Source organism: Ursus maritimus, unplaced genomic scaffold (genome assembly GCF_017311325.1).
Source record: "Ursus maritimus isolate PB19 unplaced genomic scaffold, ASM1731132v1 scaffold_11, whole genome shotgun sequence".
Lineage (NCBI taxonomy): Eukaryota > Metazoa > Chordata > Mammalia > Carnivora > Ursidae > Ursus > Ursus maritimus.
The window spans coordinates 18,468,320-18,481,261 of NW_024423453.1; the positions used below are offsets into that span (position 1 = coordinate 18,468,320).

The window sequence follows — 12,942 nt, forward strand, 5'->3', positions numbered from 1 at the left end:
CCATGTTATTTAATGGATGAGTGGTGAAAGACGATGTAATATACTACTTTGGTTTGTTATCTTTTGAAATCTTTTAATATCTTACAAAGTAAAGCCCAAAGCCTCATTTTGTCAAATACATACTCAACATAAGGAATGGTGCCCTTAACTCTTCTACTTCTAACAATTCAGATACGGGTCTTTTTCTCAGGGTGCAAATGCTCTGGTCACGTACACTATCATTAGTGGAGCTGATGACAGTTTCCGCATTGACCCTGAATCTGGAGATCTGATAGCGACCAAGCGGTTGGACAGGGAACGCCGTTCCAAATATTCTTTGCTGGTTCGGGCAGATGATGGTCTTCAGTCCTCAGATATGAGAATTAATATCACTGTCAGTGATGTGAATGACCACACACCCAAGTTCTCCAGACCTGTGTACTCTTTTGACATTCCAGAAGACACAACCCCAGGTAGGTGGCACACTCTTAAGTATGTTTTGCAAAGATCACTTTTGACTACAATTATGGACCATGTTTTGTCTGCTCTTAATTAGTGACTAGAGTTTACCATATGCTACTAGGTATAAAAATATATGTGCTAGGTATTTTAGTCTGTTAATTAACCATCGTTGATACGGTTCCCAAACGAATTGCTAGACTTTTGAGAGCAAATGAGGTTAGCAATTCATCTGATTACCAATTACAAATATTTCTGTTTCTGAAAGTATTTGTGATGAGTTGTTAATTTTTCTGGCAACAACAGTTTTGATACTGTTTTTCCACTTTTTACTCTGTGATATTTTACAGCCCATTTAAAATTGTATGTGTTAATATCATTGCTAAATGCTGACTTCTAAAAAACTGGTCATATAACATGCTGTACTTTGCTACCTCTGCATCCATTCTCAATCAATGTACTTCAGAAATGCATTTGCAAGACAGGACTGCATCTTTATTTTTAACATATTTTAATTGGTTACGAAAATTAAAATAAATGGATATTTTTAAATGTCTAATATGATTATAGTGCTATGTAGACAAAGCAGAAAGAAAAGCTCATGAAAATCTGTAAATACTAGCTCTAACACTTAGAACCTGTGTGGCCTGGGACAAGTTAATTCATTACTCTTAGCTTCAATTTTACCTTCTGTAAAATGGAAACAATAATTCCTGTTAGAATTAGGATAAAGGTTAATTTAGAGAATATATCATTATTTAGAGACTACATCATATATACCGTAGCTAACATGGGGCTTAGGAATTAGCATGCACTCAATAAGTGTTAGTAGAATCTCAATCCTGAATTGTCAGCTTGCCTCTTCGAGCATATTATGTTGTGATTGTTGAGTGTGAGTACTAACGATCCATATTTCTGGTGTGTGTATGCTTCATTTCCATTATTGGAAATTCTTATCTAAAATTGAAATTTTATTCCGAATTACATTTGGAATGATTTTGCGTAATAAGGCATATGTTACGGAAACTCATTTGACAAAGAAATTAAATATTTATAGACTACTTCTCACTGCAGCTTTCCCCTTCACTCCGCACCATGAGTTGTGCAAGTCCTTCATGAAATTATCATCACATTTATTTCTGCCTTAATTTTAACAATGACCACATGAGCTATCGAGTGATATCCCCTGAGCATAAGTCTGTGTTATTGCTGGGGACCCCTAGTTCCTGATACTAGCAATGGGCCCCAATATATTTTCACTGCAATCACCAATATGTTCGTGAATTAGTAGTGCCAGGCAGAAAAATAGTGTCAGAAGTATTATTTCTCCACAAAATTTACACTGCAACATAAAATTTACTGAGTATTTAATATGTTATATGTTTTGCTAATATTTGGGAAGGTTGGTATCAGTGTTAATATAGAAATCTGCAGAATGTCATGTTCACTATATTTTCATAGTGATTCTCTAGTTAAAATATTTTACCGTACAAATAAAATTTTTTGGTGTCTGTATATATTCTCTTAGTAATATCCTTATCCCATTAATTTTAGACTATTAATTTATTTTTTGATAGGTTCTTTGGTAGCAGCTATTTTAGCCACAGATGATGACTCTGGTGTGAATGGAGAAATAACATATATTGTGAATGAAGATGATGAAGATGGCATATTTTTCCTGAATCCAGTTACTGGAGTCTTTAATTTGACTCGAGTATTAGATTATGAAGCACAGCAATATTATATCCTCACTGTTCGAGCTGAAGATGGTGGGGGACAATTTACCACCATTAGGGTTTACTTTAATGTACTAGATGTAAATGATAACCCACCTATTTTTAGCTTAAGTTCATATAGCACATCTCTAATGGAGAATCTACCTCTAGGATCTACTGTTCTTGTGTTTAATGTTACCGACGCAGACGATGGTATGTACTTTATTTTATACACTTAAAAATTTATTAAAAATGTCCTCAGATTTATATTATATTTATTTACTGTGTTCAGTTGTCACATAGAGGGACAGATTTATGATTTAACTATAGACGATTGAAATTAAGTGCTTTATCAGTTAAATTCTTATTTATAATAGTTACATAGCATGCACTGTTATCATTTTATAAACTTTATCTTCCTTTTTTACAGTACCACAGCTTAATAATGTAGAGGTCATAAAACAGCTTTTTTCCTAGTCTTTTGTCAGATTAATAAAAATATTTGTTTGCATATATTATTTTAACATAAAAAGGTTAAAATTTGGAAGCAAAAGGAAAACCAACATCTTAAAAAATACTTAAGAATGCATAATTAATTTTATATTGCTGACTGAAAAGTTTTAATAATATCCTAGCAAGCTTTCATGCTTTGATTCAAAGGACAGTCTCAGATCTCTTTAATTTATGCTATATAATCAAGTTGAGATTTTTCCTTAAATCTACCCTTCACGTGTGTTTGATTTCATTTATTGCAAAAGCGTTTGACAAACTTTCTTTTAAAATATATCTCTCAAAAAATGAAATGAAATAAAATATAACTCTCCTGGCCTTTCTTCTAAGATGTGTTTGTAAATACACATAACGGATAATACAGCGCTAGAGATAACATTGTGCAGATTATCAGTCTTTAACTGAGCTGTTTGGAAAGTTAATACCTTGTTTCCCCTTTTATTGGATGAGTTGAATGTCCTATCGCTTGAGAAAACAAGGGACAGAACTTCAAAGAGGAAATAGGTTTCTAGCCTGAGGATATGCCTAGTGACATAAGCATATCAACCTTAATTTAGAATTTCCTGATTCTTACTGACTTGGATGAATGATTGAAGTAATTTTGGAATACCATCCTATCGCAACATTCTCTTCTATACTTAGTTTCCTTTCAGGATTGTCTACAAGTGTCCCTGAGAAAGATAGGAGAGGCAAAAAGCACAGCATTTTATGTATGTTTCAATTCAGAAAATTGGAAATACTTTCTTTAGAACTCATTAAGTGCATTTTGAAGTTTTCCCCTTTTAGTTGATACTGGTCACAGGAATATATCAAAAATAGCAGTATCTGTAATACTAGTACTACTATTGTTGCTAATAATATTAATAAGAATAATCAAAATTAGTGGCATATTTAGTATATAACCAGTCTTGGCCTAAGAACATTGCTCACCGTTTCATGTACGTCAGCCCAGCTCAGCTCAATTAGACTCTGTATACAATAGAGCTTAATCTCTATTTTGGGAACTGATTTCTCTATTATAACCTTAATTAGTTTATCTGCTCCCTGGATATGAATATCTTATTTGTCCTTGTGACTGGTCCTGAGTTATGTGTAGTGAAGAATTTTCTGCCATGTTTCTTTGTGATTTATTTATTATGCATTAGAGAGAGACCATTGTTTCATAGGATTGCGTGCTCCTCTGGACTAAATTTTATTTATCCTCATACCTTCAATTATTGGGAACTGAAATATAGCAAATAAGAAACTTTCTTTGTGAAAACCTGCTGGAATATTCCACACACAGATACGCACAGACACACATTAACCATTGACTTCTACTTACTTTTCATGCATTTTTTTTCTTTAATTGTGTTTGTGTTGGGTAAAAAGTGTCAAGCTACATTTTCCCATTGTTTTAGTTTTGAATACTTTTATCAGTGTAATTTCCTGTACCTTGACGTAAAATATAGAACATGGTTCCTATTCTTTCTGAATTTCAAGGGTAATGATAAGACTGTACAAGGGTAACCTTGTTTGTTTAAAATTGCCAACTCGGTCACACTGAATATTTCTCAAAGTATTTCACAAACAGTATTATTTAGACATCTATAAAAAATAACAAATTCATCTTAATCTCTGATCAAAAGGTTCCTGCTGAGGGAATATTATCATCTGAAAAAATTTTATATAAAAATAAAGTTACTATTTTCTATTCCCTATATCTGGATTCTTTCAGAGTTCAACATAAAATTTGAGGTTCAGAATCTTTTAATAAGAATAGGTCAAATATCTTAACTATTTTCACAAGACAAATAGTGTATGTATTAATCTCAAGGCTTCCCTGTATACAGTGTAAAAAGTATTATACTGAGGCAGACTATTATAAACTGAACTTCATGGAAATATACTGGCTTTGATAATTATTATTATGTTATTATTCTAGAAACAAATTTGTATGCTCTTCAAAATATTGGGAGTCATAGAGTGTTCTGAGAATAATGCAATGGTAATGATGCTGAATAATAAGTTCACCTGTCCATGCTTAGTACAATTGCAGGTCATTCAAATGAAAGGAGTTTCATATTCCAATGACTTGATGACCTTGTTGGAACTGCTTCATAAAGATGAATGCTGTCTGAAGCAGTTCCTTGTGTTACAGCTGTGTGATAAGTTGACAAATGCTAGCTCATCATAGTATAATTTGACAACGTTTACAGACTATGAATAAATACACACATTTCATAACAGAACTGTACACCTATAGTTATGTGCTATATTTCCTGGAACCAAATTATTCCTGAGACTGAAATTAAAAAAAACCAAAAAACCCAACACAACCACACACACACAATAAAACTGCCAGAAGGAACCATGTGACTAAACCACTTTCAGAACATTGAATACAATGGTTAGAAATATGAACAGTTTTAAATTTAAAGACCTGGTGGGCTATAAAACACCACTCAACTGAAATCCCAATGCTTATGGGTAGATTACAGAATTTTAAAATGATGTATGTACTGTTTCTTGCTTTTGAGTTTCTATCTATCCACATCTCTTTCCCAAGTGTAGAGCACATGCCCAAAGTTACTTAGATTTGTCAGAAATGAGAAGTCCTTTTCTTTACAGTAAAGTAAATACAGGCGGCTTTTGTGGCGGGTAATTGCAACAGTAAGGATTCACGAAGTTCCTGAGATGAGAGTTGTTTCTTCGATGGTGTGGCAGTATTTTGTGCAATAGTTGTTATATTCATATGTATATTTTCTCGAAGATGATTGTTATCATGAGTTCATTGTAATGGTATCTAATATCTATATCTGTCATTTTGAATTTCAATATAAAATCAAATTTTCCTTTTTTCATAAGTCTTGTTAAGGTTTAATACTTATTGCTTATCCCACCCACCTACCCCACCAAACTTTTCCCTTAAAAAAGAGGCTGCTCTGCTGTTTACAAGGAGACTATAAAGTCTTGGTATCATGTTCTCTTTTTGCCTCTGAAATTTAGTTGTTTACTCAGGAAGTAGCAAACACTGTGGACAGAGGGTGTTCAGATCCTTGCTTTAATTGCTTGCATTCCAATTGATTTATGTAGAAATGCTAGGTCATCACTTCGTAAGCATGTGTAATTTTGTCAGTTTTTCTAATTTCTTTTGATCTTGGGCATGAAAGATTTTATATGCTTTCACAGAACTAAATTTTATATCTCTGCTTGCTGGTATTATTTTATCCAGATGTTTTCATAACTTTTTCTCAGTAATAATTGGATCTGAGTTTATGCCTCAAAGAATAGGAATCTAATATTTACTGATGGATTTAGCCATAAAAAAATGCAGAAAATTTCCTTAGTAATGTGACTTAAAAACATATAAAAATATAGATTTAAATTAAGTTTCTTTCTAGGAATATATATATATATATGTAATATATATATATTTGTAATATATAAACAAATATAATATATATATGTAATATATATATCCCTATATGTCATCTATATAAAATTTCCATTAGTTGCACCAATTGATGAAACTTTTCCTTTCATCAGTTGATGGAACTTTTTCTTCCCTCATTCCTGTGGAATTTTAAGTCAAAGGTTGAAGTAGGCTGTTGACCTTGTTCAATCCAGATCTTAAAATCCTCTTTATCTCCTGCTGGTAAATTGGCCCGTGGCCTCCATTAGCTTTATGTATTCATATTTTTCCTGATCTTCAGAGTCCTAATTATTCTGAACTTTACCCTGCTTTGTTCACTTGTGAATAATTTTAAATAAACTATAAAGGTGAAAAGCCACAACTCATCATGAGGGGGAAAATCCGACCTTTTCAAAGATCTACTCAATCCTCGTTTATCTTAGAAATTTTTGTGAATAAACCAGTGTCTGAAACTTATTTTCATGAATATCCCTTCTCTGTATCAACATATAGACAAAAGATATTAGATAGGAACCATAAAATCACAGGAAAATAGTAATTTTAGCTTTTTTTTAAAAAAGAGCCGGCAAGCCTTACCTAGTAGAAAAGAAAATCCCATTACTCTACTCAAACTTGCCTTTGTAAGGAACCTGACAAGTTTCAAGAAAAGGTAAAAGCTAACTCAAGTAGTTATATAATCCTGAGAAAGAGTATTTTGCAAGGAAAAAAGAGAAAAAGAGTGATTAAATTGTTGTAGAAGACTCTTGGCACAGAGTGGACATCATTTCTGATTTAGTAAACCTAAGTAATTTACTTAAAAAGATTTTTTTTAAAGATTTTATTTCTAAGTAATCTTTATACCCAGTGTTGGGCTCAAACTCACAACCTCGAGATCAAGAGTCACATGCTCTACTGAGTCAGCCAGGCATCCCTGGTGCCTGAATAGTTTAAATTAACTTCAGAAATACAGGAGCTATTTGTAAGCAATTAATGTAACTCAACAGATTTTCCCTAGCATAAAATCTCAGAGTATAAAATCTTTATTAAGAATGAATTATCTAGAGGCACAATATATTTCTTAGCAACACTTATAATATTCTACAGTGTCCCAACATCTTTATTGTAAGACATAAAAATGTACATGGCATTATGCACAAGTGAAGAAAACACCATTTTGGGGCAAGAAATCACTTTTCTTTCTGTTTTCACCAGTTATGTGGTATTGACTTTTAATTATTTACTAAAATCGATTGGCCAATCTACTCTCCACTCATTTTTTTTAGAATATTCTCTGCAATCATTTTTTGAAATGAGAGATTATGTATTATTTTTTTACAATTAAAAAGTGACACATGTTCCTAGGAAAAATAGATAAAATAGTATCTAAATATAGCCAAATAAAAGTGTGAGTATTTATATTTGCAGCCTTTTATGTATAATTTTACTGCTAACGTTTTCTTCAAAGAATACTTTTAAAACACATTAAATGTACATAATAAAATTTGAGAGAGAATTATTTTCACAAAGGCCATTAGCCAGATGCTTAATAAGAATTAAAAAGTATTTATTGGTTCTGACAAGGAATGTAAAAGTAGACTTAAAACACCCATGACTAATGCCATACATCAGAAAATTTTATTACCCTTCTCTGAAAATTGGTGTCAGCCTCAATAAATTACTGAAGTTCTAAATGTTTGGCTAACAGTATAGAGTGTGGCACTGTTAATGTTGAACTCTCAGGAGCTGTGTGACAGAAATAAGGAAATGTACAGAAAAATATCTGCTCCCTGGAATATTTTTCTCCTCTTTATGTTTGTAATTTCACATTTCAACATCGTAGTAAATAGCAAGCAGTATATAGATCATTTGTTCGCCAATTGTAAACATCTTTTCACATCCAAAGTTAACAGGCAAGGAATTATGTGTATGTAAAAAATTAACTGCAGCTAAATCATCCGTAAGGCGTGTTTGGGGCATCATATATCAAATATGCAAAGTTTTATGTCAGATATTTTGGTGCAACTTAGTCTGTAGTCAGCATACATTCAAGAAAATATAACTTTCTTCCCTTCCATTTCAGGCATCAACTCCCAGTTGGCTTATAGCATTGCTTCAGGTGATAGCCTCGGTCAGTTTACAGTGGACAAGAATGGTGTACTGAAAGTCCTTAAAAGTTTGGATCGGGAAAGTCAGTCCTTCTACAACCTGGTTGTTCAGGTGCATGACCTGCCAATGCTTCCGGCCTCCAGGTTCACAAGCACTGCCCACGTCTCCATTATTTTGTTGGATGTAAATGATAACCCACCAACATTTCTTTCCCCTAAGTTGACATACATTCCAGAAAACACACCTATTGATACTATTGTTTTCAAAGCTCAAGCAACGGACCCAGACAGTGGCCCAAACAGCTATATTGAGTACACCTTGCTGAACCCTTTGGGAAACAAGTTCAGTATTGGGACCATTGATGGTGAAGTGAGGCTCACCGGAGAACTGGATAGAGAAGAGGTTTCTAATTACACTCTGACAGTGGTGGCTACAGACAAAGGTCAACCAGCTCTCTCTTCATCTACAGAGGTCGTAGTTATGGTACTTGACATCAATGACAACAACCCTGTTTTTGTGCAGGCCTTGTATAAAGTGGAGATTAACGAGAACACACTTACTGGAACAGATATAATACAAGTATATGCAGCAGATGGAGACGAAGGTACAAATGGACAGGTTCGCTATGGCATTGTTGATGGTAATGCCAATCAGGAATTTCGGATCGACTCTGTCACAGGTGCCATCACTGTGGCTAAGCCTTTGGATAGAGAAAAAACTCCTACTTACTCTTTAACTGTTCAGGCCGCAGATCGGGGCAGTACCCCAAGAACTGACACCTCCACTGTCAGCATTGTTCTACTGGATATTAATGATTTTGTTCCCATGTTTGAGCTGTCTCCATATTCTGTAAATGTCCCTGAGAATTTAGGGACACTGCCCAGGACAATTCTTCAGGTCAGTATATTTAAATTAAACAGATATTGTGTTCACTGTAAGACATCTAATTTAAAAGTCCACCCTCTCCTACACCCACCTCTTCATCATTCTCTACATAAATGCTTAACTGCAGATATAGCAAACCCTGAAAAAGAAAGGTTTATGGAAATTATACCTAAGTACCTATTGATCTCTTCAGAGATTGAAATGTTGTATTTCAGTTATGTTCTTCTGTGTGTACTCATGTTGCACACATTTACATATTTGTGTATTTTGAATTTCGTTTCAGTAAAACAGTAATATTTAAACATAGTGAGAAAATAAAATGATATAAAAGTTTGAAAACTTTGTTACATTGTTCTCATTTCCCTTTTTACAAATCCAACTACCTAGATGAAACTGCTGTCAAAAATTTTTGCGAAACCTTCCAAAAATACTATCCTTTGATTTATACATATTTTTACACAAATAGTACATGCTTACCATGTACCATTTTTATTTTTTACTTGAAACCTAGAAATATGTCTCTGGAACCTTTTAATATTGGTACATGAGTCTACCTCATTATTTTTAATGGTACATTTTACTTTGCGGTAGACATTGTATTAGTTTTACTCACATTCCTGGCATGTCTTGTTTTCTCCTATAGGTGGTGGCAAGAGATGATGATCAAGGTTCTAACAGCAAACTCTCATACGTTCTCCTTGGTGGTAATGAAGACAATGCTTTTACTCTCTCAGCTAGTGGAGAACTTCGAGTAATACAGAGTTTGGACCGCGAGACAAAGGAGCATTTTGTCTTGATGATCACAGCTACAGATTCAGGTAAATCTTGTCTGGTTGTGAAGAATCTCTTCACAATATAAATAAATGAAAGTATATCTGTCTACCATGAAATTAAATATTTGTTGAAATGTGCTAATCCTTAGAACTCTGATTATATCTACATGATTTATAGCACATATATCACTTTATGAAATTTGTGTATAAATATGTAAGTGCTAAGGGCTTGAGTACAGAGCTCTATTCCTATAAGACAAAATGCGTCCTTGCCCAGCAAGCCACGTGAGTACCTTTGAGCATGACCTGATAACTCTACCACTTGAACTACGAGGTGTTTCGAGTATTTTAGGCTTTGAAAACATTCAGATGAGAAGTTCTAACTGGTCGTGGAGATAATAGAGTGGGTCCAGAGTTTTACTTCATTAGTACTCTAGGTTTTATAAGCAGCTGTAATAGACATTTGATGAAGCCCCACAGAGCTCCAAAAAAGAGTAACAGTGAGAGCCCAGCATTCTCATTGAGTTAGCAGTGTAATGGACTATGATAGAAATAATGAAAAACAATATACGTTAGCTAGCTTTTCGTGTCTGGAAGTAGTAATTATGTAAAATTGTATAGCAGGTAGTATAAAATATAATCTATTAAAAAAAGATATACCATTATTTTGTTTTGCATATATTGACTCTATAAATACTGAAACTTCTAATTCAAAATTGAAATAATTAAAAATTTCTCAAAGAAACTTTAGGACATGAAGAAAGTATGGATTGCTTAATTATTTGTTGAATAAATGATTGAATAAATTAATTTATTCATTGATTGATTTAATTGATTTCTAGGAGTATTAATGAATTATGAAACATCGTCCTATATTCATTTATAATAATAGTCACAACTTGGGGCACTTGAGTGGCACAATCGGTTAAACGTCCAACTCTTGGTTTCCATGAGATCAAGCCTGATGTCAGGCTCCACGCTCAGTGTGGAGTCTGTTTGGGTTTCTCTCTCCCTCTCTCTTTGCCCTCCCCCTCAAATAAATACATAAATCTTTAAAAAACATAGTCACAACTTACTATTTAAGTATTAAAGAATTTGATAATGTTGACATAGTTTTTAAAAATTTGTTGAAACTGTTTTAAGCCAAGGCACATTTGTTGGAACCTTAAATGCTTAAAGTTATGTATGTGTATGTGTGTGTTTATATATATATATATATTCATGAATATGATATATATTTATATCGATATGTAGATGTGTGGATACTGATACAAAAGAACAATTGTGAGTTTACAAATGAGCTGTTTTTACTGTTGTTGAAATGTTTTTGATGAACATAATTTATTAATATTTTTGTTATATATGACCAGTTCTGGAGTATACAATATATTGTCTCCGCTTATGAAAGAGCAGGACATTTTGATGTAATGATCGATTTATGTTCAGTATTCAAATGATAGTGCTGCTGATTATTGAGGAGTCTCTTGTATATTATTTGCTATTTACTTTTTGGAGTGTAATTATCTGAGACCTACAGAGAAAACAATATTCTCTGTATTTTTTTTAATATGTGTGAATGACCATGTTAGGTTTAATGCAAACTATAAAATTCCGAGGAATGATAAACAGACTGTGGTGTGGTAACCACATAAAGCTTAAGCCAAGTTGATCTGAAACATGTTTTCTTATGTGTGTAGTCAGTATTGTGCTCATGGTTAGTAGGCACAAAATGTAAGCATCCCCATGTAAAAAAATGCAGCCACTACCACATTGCTCACATCAATCCAGTATTTCAAGAGCTGCCTGGAAAGAAGAGAGGATAAAACTGAGTAGAAGCTGGTAGTCAGATATTTAGAACTAAGGTTTTGTTACTAAAACATTCCAGTCTTAGCTTCCCTCTCCAGTTAGTACTGAAAACGTGTGGTCAGTTCTAGGCATGCATGAAAACCTATCTTTTGTGGAGGTGAAGTGGGGGAGGAGAAACCAGGACAGGAAATCTAGTTGGCTAAGGCATCAGTCACTATAAAACTTGCTGCTCAGAAGGTGTCACATGGAGGTCATCCCCGGGTGGGAAGCAGGATGTGATTGTAAGAGTTAGGGGTGCAGTGCAGGGTGACTTGGGATGGGCAGGCACAGCCTACAAGTTCTCCATCAGAGGATTTGTGCTTTGGAACATTCTAAGTCAAAAGGCATGGCAGAGAAGGAATGTGACCATGTAGACAAGAATGCCTGTTTTCAACCACATAATTCTGAGAATTTAAATTATTTTTGTGTGTCTATGCGGTCAAGGGGTGAAAGATATTGTGAAGAGAAAGGGAATGTTGTGTTTTTTGTTTGTTTGTTTTTGATATTTGGCCATATGTGTTGTGCAGTATACCAGGTTTTACAGACATTAACCCATTTCTACACATCACTTTTCTTTATCATCTCAGAGACTTAATGTTATTTTTACTTTACTTAGAGTAAATCCAAACTCAGAGGGGTTAAATACTTGTTCAAGTGATGCCTGGGTGGCTCAGTCAGTTAAGCATCTGCCTTCGGCTCAGGTCATGATCCCAGAGTCCTGGGATGGAGCCCTGCATTGGGCTTCTTGCTCAGCAGGGAGCCTGCCTCTCCCTCGGCCTGCCATTTCCCCAGCTTGTGCTCACTCTTCACTAAAATGACAATATGGAGGAGACATTCCATGAGGAAAAGATAAAAAGAAAACTTGAAATGATAAAGCAAAAAGTGTTTTCTTCTAATAGACATGAGCGAATGAGCCTGTTAGGAGGAAATTTCATGAGGAGGAGATAAAATAGAACATTGTTCTAAATGTTGCAGACTGTGCAGGAACCAAGTCCTGGTTCCAGGGAACCAGACCGTGTGAGTTTCTGGAGCCACGAGCCTTGAGCCCGAGGAAAATTAGGGACCTAGGATTCTTAATGCAAGGACAAATAATAGAAGTATAACTCTAATTTCTATGACTGATTATTGCCATTAAATGAGAAATGTGAAGACCAGGTGTGTGTTGATTCTGCCCAATACTGAGATAAGAGAGTTATGAGTTATGGAAATTCAGATTATCAGTAAAATTAAGGTATTTGGAAGCTTGTCATTCAGACCCTTAAATACGGTGTTAGGG

General features: G+C 34.1%; 1 protein-coding gene across 1 annotated transcript in view; it reads left to right on the forward strand.

The window, feature by feature from the left end:
- Nucleotides 1-12,942, forward strand: part of FAT4 (FAT atypical cadherin 4) — a 165,021-nt gene that overhangs the window by 83,906 nt on the left and 68,173 nt on the right. The window contains 4 exon segments of the mRNA XM_040626292.1: nucleotides 191-452; nucleotides 2,016-2,366; nucleotides 8,138-9,060; nucleotides 9,692-9,866. Of these exon segments, the coding sequence (XP_040482226.1) occupies nucleotides 191-452; nucleotides 2,016-2,366; nucleotides 8,138-9,060; nucleotides 9,692-9,866 (1,711 nt within the window).